This window comes from Dromiciops gliroides, chromosome 3 (assembly GCF_019393635.1).
Source record: "Dromiciops gliroides isolate mDroGli1 chromosome 3, mDroGli1.pri, whole genome shotgun sequence".
Taxonomy (NCBI): domain Eukaryota; kingdom Metazoa; phylum Chordata; class Mammalia; order Microbiotheria; family Microbiotheriidae; genus Dromiciops; species Dromiciops gliroides.
In genome coordinates this window covers 417997106-418014166 of record NC_057863.1, presented here as the reverse complement: position 1 = coordinate 418014166, position 17061 = coordinate 417997106, and the positions used below count along the sequence as shown (strand labels likewise).

The following is a 17061-nucleotide window of genomic DNA, read 5'->3' as shown; positions in this document are numbered from 1 at the left end:
GATGTTAGAAACCTGGGAGACAAGGAGAATGCTGGTATTCCTTGAACTATTGCCAGTGGTCCCCTTGTTCCTTGGACAAGATGCTTTATCTCCTGACTGGGCATTTTCACTGAATATCCTTCATGTGTATAATGCTCTCCTTTCTCAGTGCTACCTTTTGATTTCCCTGGCTTCCTTCATTAAATCCCATCTACAGGAAGTTTTTCTTTTTCTTTCTTTTTTGGGGGGGGAGGTGAGGCAATTGGGGTTAAGTGACTTGCCCAGGGTCACACAGTTAGTAAGTGTCAAGCGTCTGAGGTCGGATTTGAACTCAGGTCCTCCTGACTCCAGGGCCGGTGCTCTATCCACTGCGCCACCTAGCTGCCCCTGGAAGTTTTTCTTGATCCCTCTTTAATTTTGATACCTTACTTCTGTTAGATTATTTCCAATTAATCCTGTATATAGCTTGTTTGTACAGTTATTTACTTTTTGTTTCTTCTATTAGATTGTTAGCTCTTTGGGAACATGAACTGTCTTTTACATTTCTTTGTATCCCCAGTGCTTAGCACAGTGCCTAAAATATAGTAGATGCTTAAGAAATATGACTGACTGGTTCCTATTATAAAAACAGAGATTTTCTCACTAGAGGGGTGAGGTTGGGGGTTGGGTCATGGGGAGAGGAGATAGATAAGTTCTGTTTTGGATATTCAGTTTGAGATGTCTTTAGAATATCCATTTTTGAAAAGTCTACTAGGTAGTTGATAATCAAACCTTTTCTTTTCCTACTCGATTTTAGGCCCAACTCTTATGTTCAAATCAGCTACCATTTCCCACTTTCTCAAAGCCTTCCAAAATGTTAAGACTTAACTTTTTATTTGTTGTCTTTAGAAATGTCTACGTTTAAAATGATGTGATCAGTGCAATTCTGAGGTTTAGTTTTCATCTTGGGCAGATGGTTGAGTTAAAATAGAGTAGAAATCCAAATTTAAAAATTAACATCACATTTGCATATTAATAGAATTTGGGGGTTTTTAAAAAGTCTTTTAAAAATTATTGATTTGATTTTTGGTTATCGTTATTCTTTATGAAGATATCCATGATGAAAGCTGATATACAGGTTGATTCACAGTGATTTGTATGAGCATGGCCAAAATCTAGTTTTTGATATTATAAATATGATATACCTGACATTGTTTACATTAAATTAATCCCCCCTTCCTTTTTTTTCTCCAGTAAGATCAAACAGGGTCTTCTACCTAGCTTGGAGGATTTGCTGTTCTATACCATTGCAGAAGGGCAAGAAAAAATACCAGTTCATAAATTCATTACTGTAAGTTGCCATTTTGCACCCCATATCTTATATACTTCATTGGTAGCCCTAGGTCATGTAATTGAAATGTTTTAATGGCCCTCTATATGTGGATTCTGACAGTTTCCTATTAAATTTTTGTTTTCATGATTTTCCTATCTTTTTCGAATAACCAGTTAAGCAAAAATCAACCCATGAAAAAACTTTACAGAAATTGGTTAACAGTGATATTAGCACTCTTTGTAAAAATATTTTTCAAACAATTATATATATTAAGATAAAAATGTAGTAAGAATGAATGTGCAAATTATCTGGGATATGTATTTACAGATTCTTTTTTTTTAAAACAGGCACTGAAATCTACAGGACTGCGAACTTCTGATCCCAGGTTGAAAGAGTGTATGGATATGTTGAGATTAACTCTTCAAACAACATCAGATGGTGTCATGCTAGACAAAGATCTTTTTAAAAAGTAAATATTTGGTCAAAACTTTAATGAGCAATTTTTTGTGCTTATATGTAATTAACTATATAAAACTTTTTTAAAAATTGTATCTTTTTTGAAGATTAATGGTTTTATGAAACTAAAAAAGTAGATATGAAATCTCATTTTAAAGAAATAGCAAATGACAAGTACAACAAATTACATTTATGGTATTCAGAAATTGAATTGATTTAGAACATATAACATTCTTATTCATCTTGTACCAACTTATCCATATCATATCTTTTTATCCTTATAATATTCCCTCATAGTGATAGCCAGATTTCAGGAAGGACTCTTTTTTTATACATATTTATTGTGCCTACTCCTAATTATCTGAGCATGTGAAGTTAGTTATGTTATAATGAAAATATTGTTTTGTTTTGTTTTCTTTTTTGTTTGTTTGTTTTCTTTTTTTTTTTTTTTTTGGTGAGGCAATTGGGGTTAAGTGATTTGCCTAGGGTCACACAGCCAGTAATTGTTAAGTGTCCGAGGTCATATTTGAACTCAGGTCCTCCTGAATCCAGGGCCGGTGCTCTATCCACTGCGCCACCTAGCTGCCCCTCATTTAATTTTTAAAAATTAATTGACTTTAAGTCTGATTAGTTTGTATGAGTGCTTGATTTGTAATAATACATCTTTGTACATTTTGATTATTCCCACTTTTGACCTCTACTAACATGTTTTTAGTTTACTTTTGTTGTGAATTACTTATTGGATGATATATTCCCTGAGTCACAGTGTATTGTAAGATACAGAAAGTATGAAGGGTCTGATAGCAATCTGACATTTCTCGAGGACTACTCAAAACTCTGTGAATGAAAACTCTTTGTGAATGATTATAAACTGCATTCCTTAAAAGTCTATTAGGGGCCGGCTAGGTAGCGCAGTGGATAAAGCACCGGCCCTGGATTCAGGAGTTCCTGAGTTCAAATCCAATCTCAGACACTTGACACCTACTGGCTGTGTGACCCTTGGCAAGTCACTTAACCCCCATTGCCCCACCCAAAAAAAAAAAAGTCTATTAGGATCTTGGTAAGGCCTAAGGAATCTACTTTTTACCTGTTTTTTTTTTTTTTTTACAAAATCATTGGTCATTTGGTTTATTCATAGAAGCTTATGTTTTCAGATTAGTTGTTCTGGTTACCATGTGAGATGGTAGTCTTTTTTTTTTTTTAATAATTATTATTTTTTTATTTTTTGCCAGGCAATGGGGGTTAAGTGACTTGCCCAGGGTCACACAGCTAGTAAGTGTCAAGTGTCTGAGGCCGGATTTGAACTCAGGTACTCCCGAATCCAGGGCCGGTGCTTTATCCACTGCGCCACCTAGCCGCCCCGAGATGGTAGTCTTAAGCCATTTAGGCAGGGACTATTTTTTGCTTCTTCTTGTATCCTCAGTGCTTAGCACAGTTCCTGACACATACTAAGTGCTTAATAAATATTCATTGTTGAATAATTGATTTGTGAGTAACAACCTTGAGCTAAAAATTGTAAGAGTTTTTCAAGAATGATATACTTGGGCTGTTCATAGAGTCTGTTTACCCTAGAGATTTCTCTATTTTGTTAATGTTATTTGGAAATTAGTATGTCTTGTCCCATTTGTGGGAACCAATTCTAAATGGTAGTTTGTGAAACCCATTCTTATTAGTTGCACTTGGAATTTTGAGGTCTTAAAATTGCTTTAGGCAGGTTGTTGACTTGGGCAGCATTTTTTTCTTAGTATAACTGAGTGCCAGAAATGTGCTTTACATATATAGATATGTGACACTTATTTCAACATATGTGGCTTCTGAGGAACTTGAGTAAGGTAATATGACTTTACAACATATATTTAATTCTCACAGTGCTACTGTGCATAGGTAGGGAAAAGCTGGTTTTTCCCATTTTAAGAATAAGAAAACTGCCCAGAGTCACATCTAGCTGGAGATCTGGGAATTCAGTTTTAATTTTATATCAACAGAGAGTTCTTTTGATCAGGATTTCAAGAATAGGAAAGAATTAACATGTTATTTTTTTGTGGATAGAGTAAGACTTCATGAAAATAAAATAAAAGTAGCTTAACATACTAAGTACATGAAGCCCTATTTAATACAGGTGTTCTTATAAATGTTAAAATTTACCAACTAGCATCTTGTTAGAAGGAAAAAAAACCCAGTTTTTGACCATTTAAGAATGTTGTTTATTAACTGTTCCCCATACCCAAGACAAACTGATTAATTTAAAAGTACCTAATAGATTAATAGTTTAATTTTATGTAGAAAATGATTTTTGGTATCACTTCTTGAAAAGTAAGGTAATGTGGATTTTGTAGTTTATATCCTGAAGGAAATGTAAACATCATTTTTGGAAGAAGTTAATATGTTTTAATGTTAATATGGGTATTTGATTATTTTTTCCTCATTGATTTTGCAACAACTGAAGATTTTTTTTTACTAAATGTAATTGGAATAAATATTTTGAACTATTAGGAGATAGGTCAAGCTCAGGATGTTTGGGAGAATAGTATTGTTGTGCTATATTAGGACATTCTGATCACTAAAAACCTCAAACCTCAAGGGTTTTGTAATTTTTATCCTATAAAATGTTTAACTAATAAGAATGTACATGCAAATTTGACTTTTAAAATTAAAAAAAGAAAAATTTTAGTAAAAATCAAATGGACTTTGATCTAGATCAACATGAACCTGAAATATTGGGTTAACTAAATCTTTAAATCTGGAAAAAGATGGTTCACTTTTTTCAATTCTCAAATAATTCTTCAATGCAGATTTAATTGCAAAGAGAGAAAATATTTCTTAGCTTAAGGGTATTAAATCCAGTGTTTGGTAATGATAAAAAGCCATATTGCAATTTTTACAACATGTGATGAATGTAGGTTGCCCAAGTAATTAACTGGTATGACTCTTTAAGAGCAGGAAATGTTTGTTTTTTGGTTGACCCTTATCCCTAAATAAAAAGGAGAGCAGTTGCTGTATGCCATCTTTTAGCCAACTTGTAGGCATCAGTTACTAACATTGACTTTGGTACTAAGTGTAAGGAGTTACAGTGAGAAAATGAGCACAGCATCATGCACAGCCTATTGTGCCCTATTTATAAAACTTTCCTAAAAGGTTATATGAGCATGTTGTCTTGAACCATAAGTTTTTCTCTTTTGTGTTGTCATTTTGTCTTTTCTTGCTTAGAAATTGAGGCTTTTCCAGACATTTTAAGTGTGAGGTTTAATGAACTATTAACTTCTTCAAGCCACAATTCTGTTCATGTTGGAAATACATAATTTTTTTATATTTTCTGAAATATCAATGATTTTTAGAATAATAAACTATAAGGTCCACCTTTCCAAAGTCATCTAGCTAAAAATAAACTGAACCTAGATCTGAAAGTGAAAGAATGTTTTCCCCAAACAAGCAACACAATTAAATATTATTCTGATATGCTAAATGCTTTGTTTTGAATAGCATTGCCATTTTTGTCTTTAGGTATAATTCTCAATCTTTACTACAACTTTATTTAAAATGTATTTTTATGTGAGTACATGAAATGACAATGTGCATGAAAGAATGTCCTAAAGAACTATGTTTTATTAATACTCTAGTGGGAGTATAGCTAATTTTTTTCCTCCTATTCTACAGATGTGTCCAAAGCAACATTGTGCTGCTTACACAGGCCTTTAGGAGAAAGTTTGTTATTCCAGACTTTATGTCATTTACCTCACACATTGATGAATTGTATGAAAGTGCTAAAAAACAGTCTGGAGGAAAGGTAAGCTTTTATGTGACTTTATTTAATATCACTAGTAAAAATCCAAACTGAATTGTAGATAAAACACAGGAAAAATTGTTCAGTTTTATGATTTATTATAAAGCCAGAAAGTTAGAAGACTGTATTTGGTGTTTGTTATATCATTATATTTTTTTAAAATTTAGATTGAGTTCTCCCTGACTCTTAGGTCTGCTGTATCACATTACTTTACAGTCTTCGCTTTTCCAAAAGATTTCCATGTAATTAGGACAATGGGATTTAAATTTTTTTTGATATTTTAAATTTATCATTGGAAATTTCTTAAAAAGCAATATCATAATTGGTTTTTTTGCATATTTTGAACAAATGAAGGGATTTTTAAAAATATTGGATTAAAAATGTGTAATTGCTAAAATAAACTTCTAGTAATACAGGGCAGCACCTTATTGTTGGGACACTGAGAGGTTAAATTAATAAATCTAGAATTCATCAGAGGTAGGACTTTAACCTAGGTCTTTCTGATTGTGGGATTCTCTTTATTCACTATGGTTATATGCCCTTAATTGATTATTATAGTAAATTCATAATGTAAATGATAGCTTTGAAGCATTTAACTTTTTTTTTTTTTTTTGGTGAGGCAATTGGGGTTAAGTGACTTGCTCAGGGTCACACAGCTAGTAAGTGTCAAGTGTCTGGGGCTGGATTTGAACTCAGGTCCTCCTGAATCCAGGGCCAGTGCTCTATCCACTGCGCCACCTAGCTGCCCCTAAGTGTTTAACACTTGATTTTAATAATGCAGTAGATTCTTATTACAGTCATTCTTATTGAGAAAGCTAATTTTGTTTTATTTGTAGGTTATGGTCAAGTGATAACTTTAGGATATCCTTTTAATATATGTTCCATTTGTCAACTCAAACCCCTGAATGCTCATGTGTAACTGTTTTAATTTGTTCTTTCTACTTTCTGGGTGTATTCCCAGCACTTTAGCACAGTGCTTGGTACATAGTAGGTGCTTAAATGTTTATTATTGTATAAATCATTCTTTCCCTAGGAGACGTGGGGAAGAACAAGCCTCTGTTTATTATGTTTGGTGTGGTTTGAAAGGTAAAGAATGTATGTGAGAGAATGAAGAGGTTGCTTAGAGCTCGTTTGAGAGGTTTCTTCTTTTTCTTTTTTGGCTTTTTCAGTTAATTTTTTTTTCCCAACTAGTGAAAACTCCGTTCTTTCACTCCCACCCTCCAATGAGAGGAAAAGAAAAACAAACCCTCTGCTACAAACATTTATAGTCAAGCAAAACAAATCCCTGCGTTGGTCATGACCAAAAAAGTCTCCTTCTGCACTCTGAGTCTTTCACATTTCTGTTAGGACATGGGTAAAAGATTTCATGATAAATCTCTGGAATCATGTTTGGTTATGCTGATAAAGAGTTATACTAAGTCTTTGAAAGCTGATTTCAGTGTGTCATATAAATGGTTTTTCTGGTTCTGCTCACTTCACTTTATATTAGTTCATATAAATTTTCCCAGGTTTCTGTGAAACCACTCTCTTCATAATTTCTTACAGCATAGTAAGTAATTTTTCTTTTTTTTTTCCTTTTTTTTTTTTTTTTTGGTGGGGCAGTGAAGGTTAAGTGACTTGCCCAGGATCAGTCACACAGCTAGCAAGTGTCAAGTGTCTGAGGCTGGATTTAAACTCAGGTTTTCCTGAATCTAAGGCCAGTGCTTTATCCACTGTGCCACCTAGCTGCCCCAGTAATTTTTCTTACAGTAGAATTCTATCATATTTATATACCATGACCTGTTCAGGTATTTCTCAGTTTATGGGCACTCCCTCAGTTTCTAATTGCTTGCCACTATAAAAAGAAGAGTTTGCTTTTTTCCTTAAAATGAATCACTTCTCTCTTATTTCCCCTTCTTCTGTCTCCCCTTTCTCTTCTATACCCCTCCTGAGTGGAATGTATTTCTGAATCCGACTGTATGTGTGTGTGCGCATGCATGCATGATCTCCCATCCTTCAACCAGTTCAGATGAAGTATGGTTCACATGTGAATCACTTAATCCCTTTTCCCTGTTTTTATATACATTTCTACTTGTATAATAACCTGATTGTATGAGATAAATTTTCTTAGCCTTCCTCTCCCTCCTTACCCTCCAGTATATTCCTCTCTTCCCTTTGCAATCTTCTTTTAAGATAATCAAGACATAATACAATCACTTCCAGGCCTTCTATCTAATTAGACTCCCTCTATGACACCAGATGATGATAGTGTTCAGAAGGGACACATATATCATCTTACTATATTAGAATGGAAGCAATTGATCCTTGTTTAGTCCTTTATCATTAGTCATTTATTTGTACCTTTTTGTGTTTCTCTTGACTCCTGTGTTAAGTTTTCTATGTAGCTCTGATCTTTTCATCAGGAATTCTTGGAAATCTTAAAGGTCCATTATTTTTTTCCCCATGTAGGATCCACTCTGGATCTATAACTGGGACCTGGTAGTCAGTGAAAGAGCTGTCAGTTGGCATGTATTTCTGCATTCTACACAAGTTTAGACCCTTCTCTGATATATGACATCTCTTTTTGTCCTGGTGCACAGCCTCTCCCTGTGCTGGAACACTACATGTGCCCATGGAGTGAGCTCCTGGCCAGATATTGCATCTTCTGTGTTTACAGACCTCTTGTCTCCTTATACTGACCAGGGATGGAAAAATGACTTTCTGTCATTTTCCCTCCCTTGGATTTCCTAGTCAGGATTCAGTTTGGTGTGTTTTTGAGGGTGAAGGGACTATAAGGGAATGGAGCTCACTATACTTCTTTCTGCTACTCTGTCATCTTGGTTCTACCCAGAGAGAGGTGTTTTCAAAATACCACAGATGCTCCATGAAGTGAGGTAGACACCTATTAAGGTATTCATCCTGGGAGAGAGAATGTCTTTGTTAAAAGAAAAGGTATTCATTGTTGTAGAGTATGCATATTATTTGCCTGCATTATAATTTCACATTCCTGAGTCTTAATAAACTTCTCATTCCTTGCCAATATATTGGTTTAGGTTGCTGATTACATCCCTCAACTGGCCAAGTTCAGTCCAGATTTGTGGGGAGTATCACTATGTACAGTGGATGGGCAGAGGTGAGTTTATTTTTTTGTTTTGTTTTTTTTTGTTTTGCGGGGCAATGAGGGTTAAGTGACTTCCCCAGGGTCACATGGCTAGTAAGTGCCAAGTGTCTGAGGCCGGATTTGAACTCAGGTACTCCTGAATCCAGGGCCGGTGCTTTATCCACTGTGCTATCTAGCTGCCCCCTGGTGAGTTTATTTTTAAATAAATCATTTCTTTGTAAATGTCTAAAATGATTTGAATGTTTTGAAAGTTTATAATTTGTTGCAATATTTATTATTTGGGTGGTAAATGATGGCTTCAGAAAATATTACTTCAATAAAGCATTTGATATATGATACCTTAAAAGTATATTGGTGTTTAAGTGGAAAAAGGAAAAGTGCTGTCTGACTGAATTTCTCAAAAGTGTGGTTCACCAGTGTGTGTTCTTTTTTTGGACATTGTAAAAATAAAATCTTTAATCCTAATAATTTTATGAGTGACTTTCCCTCTGATTTAAAAGCAAAAAAGTAGTTCTGTTTATTAGATATTCACATAAATATAGCTTGGGGCTATATGTTTTAATTTGCTCTTAAAAAGTAAATCTTATGTTTGAATAAATGTGTATATATGCATTATGGTCATTCTAATTTTGTGTTTGTATTTGTGGAGTAAAGCCCCTGTTTTATGTAGTCATTACCTTTATGTTAAAAATTGTTCTTTGGGGGCAGCTAGGTGGCGCAGTGGATAAAGCCCTGGATTCAGGAGGACCTGAGTTCAAATCCGACCCCAGACACTAAATACTTACTAGCTGTGTGACCCTGGGCAAGTCACTTAACCCCCACTGCCCCACAAAAAAAAATTGTTCTTTGATGTTGAAATGTTTTCATTTTCTCTGAAAGGGTCTCCAAAAAACTAATTACATAGATTATTAACTCAGAAGCATTCTATCACTGGCTATTGAGAAAACGTGAAAGTAATCTCAGTGAGATGTAAATTTTCTGTGACTTAATGGCATGACATATAGATAAAAGAACCTTTTAAATGCTAGAATGAGGAACTAGCTTTCTGTTCTATGAAAAGTAAAATCTTTTGGTTATCCCAAGTTTCTTTAGTAAAAATCTTAACCTGAAACAGCAAACATACCTTATGTTGGCTTGTATGTATTATTTTTAAAAAAACCACACATGTATTTTAGAATACCCACCCACACATTCATATATATATATATATTCATTCTACGTGTTTAAAATATGTGACTCAGACCTTGTTGAAGGTGTCTTATAGAATTGGACAAATCTATATTCATATTGTAAATCATAATATTGGAGAAACTAATGTTTTCCCTGGGTATATGTAATGAAAGCTTTATTCACTACTAGCCAAACTGAGGATTTCATACATTTTGAGGAAGCTTCCTTTGGGAATTCAGGGGATTAAAACCAAGGTTTCAGTATCTGAAGGTTCTTTGTATTCAACTTTGGTGTGAACCTAAGAAAATAGCATTTTAATTAAAAAATGACACCATTGCTTTTATAGGAAAAAGTACCATTTTTCTAATAGTTCATTCATTGACAAGCAGTCATTTCTTGTCTCCTGGTTGGTCTTCTTGGATGCTGACCTTAACAGTGTTATGTATCTGAATAAGCATTAGTGAATCGGGGAACACACACAGGGAATTGTGTTCTCAGCATTGATTTTTCTTATTTCAGTAGTTTAGAGCCAAATGTGTCAGTATAACATACTGCTTACAAATCAATTTCTTTTATTAAACATAGACCTGTATCTTTTTTCTTTTAAGGCAAAGGTTATTTTTTTGTGATGGAGAACTTTTAAAAAATTTTAGGAGTAGTGGATCTAATAAAATATATTGTGTTTTAAACCTTAAACAGCTAATCTCCCTTGGTGACTGCTTCTTTAGGAATACTTGGAGGAAATCTTCAACCATACTTCTCTTAAGCTTCCCTTCTATTGCTTCATGAACTTATTGATGAAATGCTCACATGCATTCTTCACTGTCTTCCTCGAGCACAACTTCCTCCCACTTATTTCTAGAACCATGATCCCTATATTGTATCAACTCTACCATTGTTCCTGAATGGAGTATGTCAGTCTGTTCCCTCTCCTAGGGCCTCATTCACCATTCCTGTAACTTAATGGTCCAGGCCCTTCCCTGGACACCACTTCCAGTTGTGTATTTTTTTTGTTTCTTCCATTAGAAAGTAAGCTCCTTGAGAGCAGGACTAGCTTTTTATCCCTTTGCTTGCACTTAGTGATTTTTTTTTCTTCATTATACTGTATATACATGTTCTCCCCCCAATAGAAGGCAGACTTATTGAGGGTAAGGGCTATTTCATTTTTGTCTTGGTATCACTAGCATCTAGCATTGGATCTCTCACATAGGTGCTTAATAAATGCTTATTGATTGAAATACAAGCAAGAAGCTTCTGAGTAGGTTGCAAGCCTTTGGGCTCCTTCATTTTTCAGTCATGAACCCTATTTTCCAACATTTTTTACCATCACCTTCTGTGCCCACTTTCGTATTGAAAAAGTCTCGACTTTATGACATCTTTAGATTTGGTTTGGATGATCCCTACAGTAGAAGCTGGTACAGAAGTCACAATTATCTTCATGGTGGTCTTTTTATTTACAACATTCTGAACAATGCAAATATCTCATGAAATTTTCTTTTTTTATTTTTGGCATAGAATGAAACCTCTTCTGCCTCTTTCTCTGCCCTCCAAGGGCAATGTTGGTGGATATTGGTACAACCATTTTGGAACGCTAATAATGTAGCTAGAATGTCCAGACCCTTTGATGCAGAGATTCTGTGGCTAAGCATATACTACAAGGAGGTCATTGAGAAAAATTCCCCATATGCACCAAAATATCTATAGCAGCACTTTTTGTGGTAGCAAAGAACTAAAAACAAAGTATATGTCCATCAATTATAGAATGACTAAACAATTTCTGATATGCTAATCTAATATTGTGCTTTAAGAAACAGCAAATAAGGCAAATACAAAGAAGTAATAAACTGTTAGCGTGAACTGATGAAAAGTGAGGTAAACAGAGCCACTGACATCAACAACGTAAATGTAAAGACCAACCACCACAAAACAATTGTAAATGAATATTGCAAAACTGTAAAGAATAAGCTTGGCCTCAAAGAATACATGTGAGAAGATACTTCTCTCCTCCCCCCCCCCCCTTTCCAGAGGTGGTGGCTCCATGCATGTGGAACATTGCTTAAATTATCAGGGGTTTTTTTGGAGATATTTATCATTTTGCCTGATTTTTTTTCCCCTCTTTTCCTTTAAAAAAAGATTGTTATGGAATGATTTGAGAAATTTAGATTTTGTAAAAACAAAACTTTAATAATTTTTATATATTTTTTTAAGCTGTGAAGTACTGTGCAAATACAACCTGTCCTTTTTGTTTCAAACCTTTGGGACTTTATTATTTTTTCCCCAAATTAATAATTGAACTTTGAAACAAGTGGAACAAATTTGAAACAGTCAAAACTCATACTATACATTTTTTTCCTCATAGTTAAAAAATTGCTCTTGGTAGAATGACCAGAATTTTTTTTTACTCTAGGATCTATTCTCCATTTCATATACCTCCTAATTGCACAGCATAAACCCCACTCATTATTTCCCATATAAAATGCATGAAGGTATAGGTATAGGGAGTGGTATACTCACCTCTTGTATCCTTAGGTAGTTGATCTAGTTAAGTTTTTTGGTTTTTTTTAAAGTCCACCCAAAGACAAAGTTACTTACTCTTGCTCTATTATATAATGATCCAGTTTCCTTTTCTTGAGTAAATAAGATTTTGCCTATATGTATTGCTTCTGAAAATGAATTTGTTTCTTAAAGTTACTCCTTAAGATTCATAATTATTATGAAGGGAAAACATAGTCTTTTAAGTTAGCATTAATACATAAAGATGTAATAATTATACTATTGCATCTTTTATTGGTTGCTATTAATTACTTTTTTGTCTGCTTATAAAAAGGCATTCTATTGGAGATACCAAAGTTCCATTTTGTCTTCAGTCCTGTGTAAAACCCTTGAAATATGCCATTGCTGTAAATGACCTTGGGACAGAATACGTGCATCGATATGTTGGAAAAGAGCCCAGTGGATTAAGATTCAACAAACTCTTCCTGAATGAAGATGGTAAGATTCAGATAACAAAAGATGAGAAATTTCATTTTCCTGAAGAATTACAAGTAGTCATTACCTACCTTTTAAGGAAGAATTCAAAGCTATTAAACCTTAAAGACCTCTGAAATAATGAGGATAGATGGAAACTTTGACTCTTTAAAATATTACTATTTTTCTTCATATTGAGCTTGTGAACCACTAAAACCTCTAGTTCTTTGTCAGATGATTTTGCTGTTGAGCCATATCTTCCCCAGCTTAAACTTGGTCTTACAATTAAAAAATGAACTTCACATGTGCAAAGTGGAAGAGGGATACAAGATACTAGTTCATTTGGAACTATTGTATTATGGACTATTGTATTATGACAATCAAGAAAGCTACTGCAATCCTAGGTTTCATTAGGGGACATAAAGTATTTAGGCTAGAGGAATAATTGTTCTCACTGTGTTTTCTGCCCCGTCACATTTTGTGATTTTGTGTTTAGTTCCAGATGTCACAAATGTAGGAACAACCTTGATAAACTGGAGAGTGGTTAGTGGAGGGCAACAAGTATGGCAAAAAAGGGCCTTGAGATCATGTGATAGGATTTGTAGAAAGAAATGAACTCTTGACAGCCTAGAAAAGGACAAGTTCAGGGGGAAAATAATAGTTGTTTTAAGTATTTTTTGAAGGGCTGTTACATGAAAAAGGGAATAATCTTATTGTTCTTGGCCTCATAAGGCATAACTAGGAGAAATGAGTAGAAATTGCCAGAGTGGTAAATTTAGACTTTATAGGGAAAACTTTATAACAGAGCTATCCCAAAGTGAGATATGGACTATCTCTTGTCTGGTAGGATATAGAGGGCACAAATTGGATGCCTTCTGAGGTTTCTTCCAATTCCGAAATTTGAGAATAGATACTCAGTGTGTTTGAGTAGTACTTTAAAGTGTCTCTAATTTCTTTTCTAAAATGAAACAAAAACCACCCAGCTATTAGGGAACACAGTGATATTTGGGGGGGAGTTGAGGATACAAATAAATATTTTCATAATCAACTTACATTTTTCCATTCTATAGCACTTATTGTTTGAAATTTTTTCATGCATTTATTTTACAGAATATAGCTTACTTTGCTGACTTGCAAAAGAAAAAGATCAGGAGAGATGGATTTCTATAATGTATTGAATGTAAAAGATCCCTAAAAAGGACAAAGATTGCTTACTGATCATCCATTTTATAGGGGCTTTTATAATTATCATTTTAGTTGAGTTGAGATGAGTTTGAGATAATATTTATTAACTTCACTTGCTTATATTTCATGTAGAAATCAGTGTTTGAATTAATTGAATATTATGAAATACTGTGGGGGTGAAAACTATATCTCTACAGTGCTGGAGTAGAATGGTTTTCACTGTACCTGGTGGTGAAGTGACTATTGAGGGTTTGACCTGTAGTCAGGAAGATCTGAATTTGAATACTTCTTTCCTTTTATTACTGGGTAAACCAGCTAACATCTGGCAGTCTGTTTCCTTATTTGTAAAATGAGGATAATGATAACATCTATCTCTTAGAGTTGTTATGAAAATAAAAATGAGATATTTGTAAAGCACTTTGCAAACCTTAAACCTGAAAACTCCATATAAATGCTAGGTATTATCATGGTACTAGGGAATGTTTTGGCTTTTATTTCTGAAATACATAAGTATTTTCAATGTCTTTGACTCAGTTGGAACTTGATTTTTTTTTTCTGCAATGCTGTTCAGTAGTTGAATAATAGGAAATAGGAATACTTGAAGGTTAATCTCATCCTTCAAATGACAAATTAGTGTAATAACTAATGTAGTTGATATTCATTTAGTACATTATAGCTTGCAACAGCTTTCTGAACCTCATTTTATTTCATTAATATTAACAACCCCATGAGGAAAGTATCAGTTTTTGATACTTATTATATAAATGAGGTGCAAGGAGTATATGGCTTACTCAGGAATTAGAACTAATAAATCTCCTTGGTGAGATGTGTACCTAGATTTCTCCTGACTCTTAAAATAGTGTTCTTTTGAACTGCCTCTCAGTGGAGAAAACACTGAATTACAGGGGAGGAAATGTAATATAGAAGTACGTTAATGATAATCTTTAGAAGAGATGAACCATTATTGAGAGGTAATGTGGTTCAATAGAAAACAGGCTGAATTTGGACTCGGAGAACCTAATTGAAATCCTAGCTCCATGTGACTTTGGGCAAGTCACTTAAACTCTCTCAGCCCCAGTTTCCTCACTATAACATTGAAGGGGTTGGACTAGTTGACCCTCAGATTCTTCAGCTTTAAATGGGGATAATACTAATACCTACTTACCAGAATTGTTGTGAAGATCAGATGAGATAATATTTACAAAGCATTCAGAACAATACCTGGCACATAGTAGGTGCTTAATAAGTATTTGTTCCCTTTCCCCATGCCTTTACCCTAAGGTCCATTCCAGCTCAATCTATGATTTTTTGAATAATGTTAATCTCGTGGGAGAGGTATGATTTTTAGAAATTGGGTTTTCATCAGGTAAAATACTTCATATTTTATTGGCTATCGGCCCTACCTATAAGAAGAACTTTTTGCTAAATCACAATTATGGCAGTAGCTTTTAAAAATTCTTGGTCAATAGTGATATGTCAGAGCTAATCATTAAGTAAGCCAAAATATGCAATTATGTAAATTTGTTCCAACGTTTGATCATTACTTTGTATACTTTGATTTCCTTTAGTTATGCATTTGGACTGTTCTAGTACTGGGTTTTTCAGTTGCTCAAGGGTTCTTGGAAATGCTTTGAGGTCAAGCCTGGAGTCACCCCCTTGTGTCCGTATTCATTTTCTTTGTATACCTAGAAATTTGTGTAGAATTGTAATAACTGCAATATTTTGCATAAATATTGGGAAGTAGAGAAGGGAGAAGTTTAATGACTTGCACAGAGTCACAGCTGGTATGTGCAGGCAGGACCTAGAGCCAAGGCTTCCTGACTTCAAAACCAGCTCTACTACAGTGGGCTGCCTCATGTGTGATAGTCCAAGTAAATGACCTCTTTCATTAGGAGCTAATACTAATATAAGTAAATGTTTTAAAAAGATATTATAGTATATCATAGCAGTTTGATCAGTTTGTGAGTAATTATCAAACACCTACCTTGTTTGTATAACACTACAAGAAATGGTGAGATTTACCTGAGAAGCAAAAACACAGTCTTTGTTAATGAATTCACAGGTTAGCCAACCCATAAAATAATACAACCTATTGGCATATGTGTCTAGATTTGTGTTTTTGGCCATTGATGCAGACTGGAAACTCACCTGTAACTTTTTGTTTTAAAGAGAGTTGTTTGGCCCTTGAGACCTGGTGAACAGGGCAGCCTCCTGAAATATCAGTGCAAACAGCTATTGCCAGATTTGTTGTCTAGCTGTACAATGGAGATGAGATTATTTCCCCCTAAAATGGGATTAGGAATGCTCTTGAAGCACCAGGCAGGCACATAAGGGAATGGCGAAAACTTGAGATTTCAGACCTAATTAGGAGCCAAGGGGTGTTGCCACTTAAGAGTTTTAAAGCCTATGTTATTAATTTTGTTTTCATTGTATTAAACCCTGGTTGAGTTGAAATTTCATCTACTTTTCCAGAATGGCCCTGCTGTTCTGGACTTGTAACACTGTACTTTGTTAATTTTGATACTAATTTAATGAAATAATGCTCTACTTTATAGAAAAAGGAAAAGGAAAAAAGTTGATAAGTGACTTGTCCCATTGTCAACACAGTATGTGTCAGACACAGGACTTGAACCTGAATCTTCCTGACCCCAAAGCTAGTCTTTTATCCACTGTCATGCCAGTTGACCATCAAGAGTTTTATTTTTGGGTCCATACAGACTCTATCTAGTTGTGTCTCAAGCAATTGGTCAATTGATTTTTTTTTGTGTGTGAGGCAATTGGGGTTAAGTGACTTGCCCAGGGTCACACAGCTAGTAAGTGTCAAGTCTTAGGCTGGATTTGAACTCAGGTCTTCCTGAGGCTGGTGCTTTATCCACTGCACCATCTAGCTGCCCCAGTCAATTAATATTACAATGGAATTTGGAAGGTTGAGATGTATCATGGTATACTACAAAGAGTACTGATTTTGGAGTTAGAAGATTTTGTTTGAGTCCCACTTTGGAGATTTAACAGCTGTGTGACACCCTAGGTAAGTCAGGCACGCTCCTGCAGCCTCAAGGTTCCTTATCCATAAAATGAGTATCATAATACTCATGTTCCTTCAGCATGACT

At 34.5% G+C, this 17061-nt stretch overlaps 1 protein-coding gene across 2 annotated transcripts in view; it reads left to right on the top strand.

Annotated features, from left to right (window-relative positions):
* Positions 1-17061, top strand: part of GLS (glutaminase) — an 89257-nt gene that overhangs the window by 20378 nt on the left and 51818 nt on the right. For both annotated transcript variants that reach the window (XM_043997090.1, XM_043997091.1), the window contains exons 2-6: positions 1213-1309; positions 1639-1760; positions 5402-5531; positions 8561-8640; positions 12626-12789. In XM_043997090.1, coding sequence (XP_043853025.1) covers positions 1213-1309; positions 1639-1760; positions 5402-5531; positions 8561-8640; positions 12626-12789 — 593 coding nt within the window. The remainder of the gene's footprint in view (positions 1-1212; positions 1310-1638; positions 1761-5401; positions 5532-8560; positions 8641-12625; positions 12790-17061) is intronic.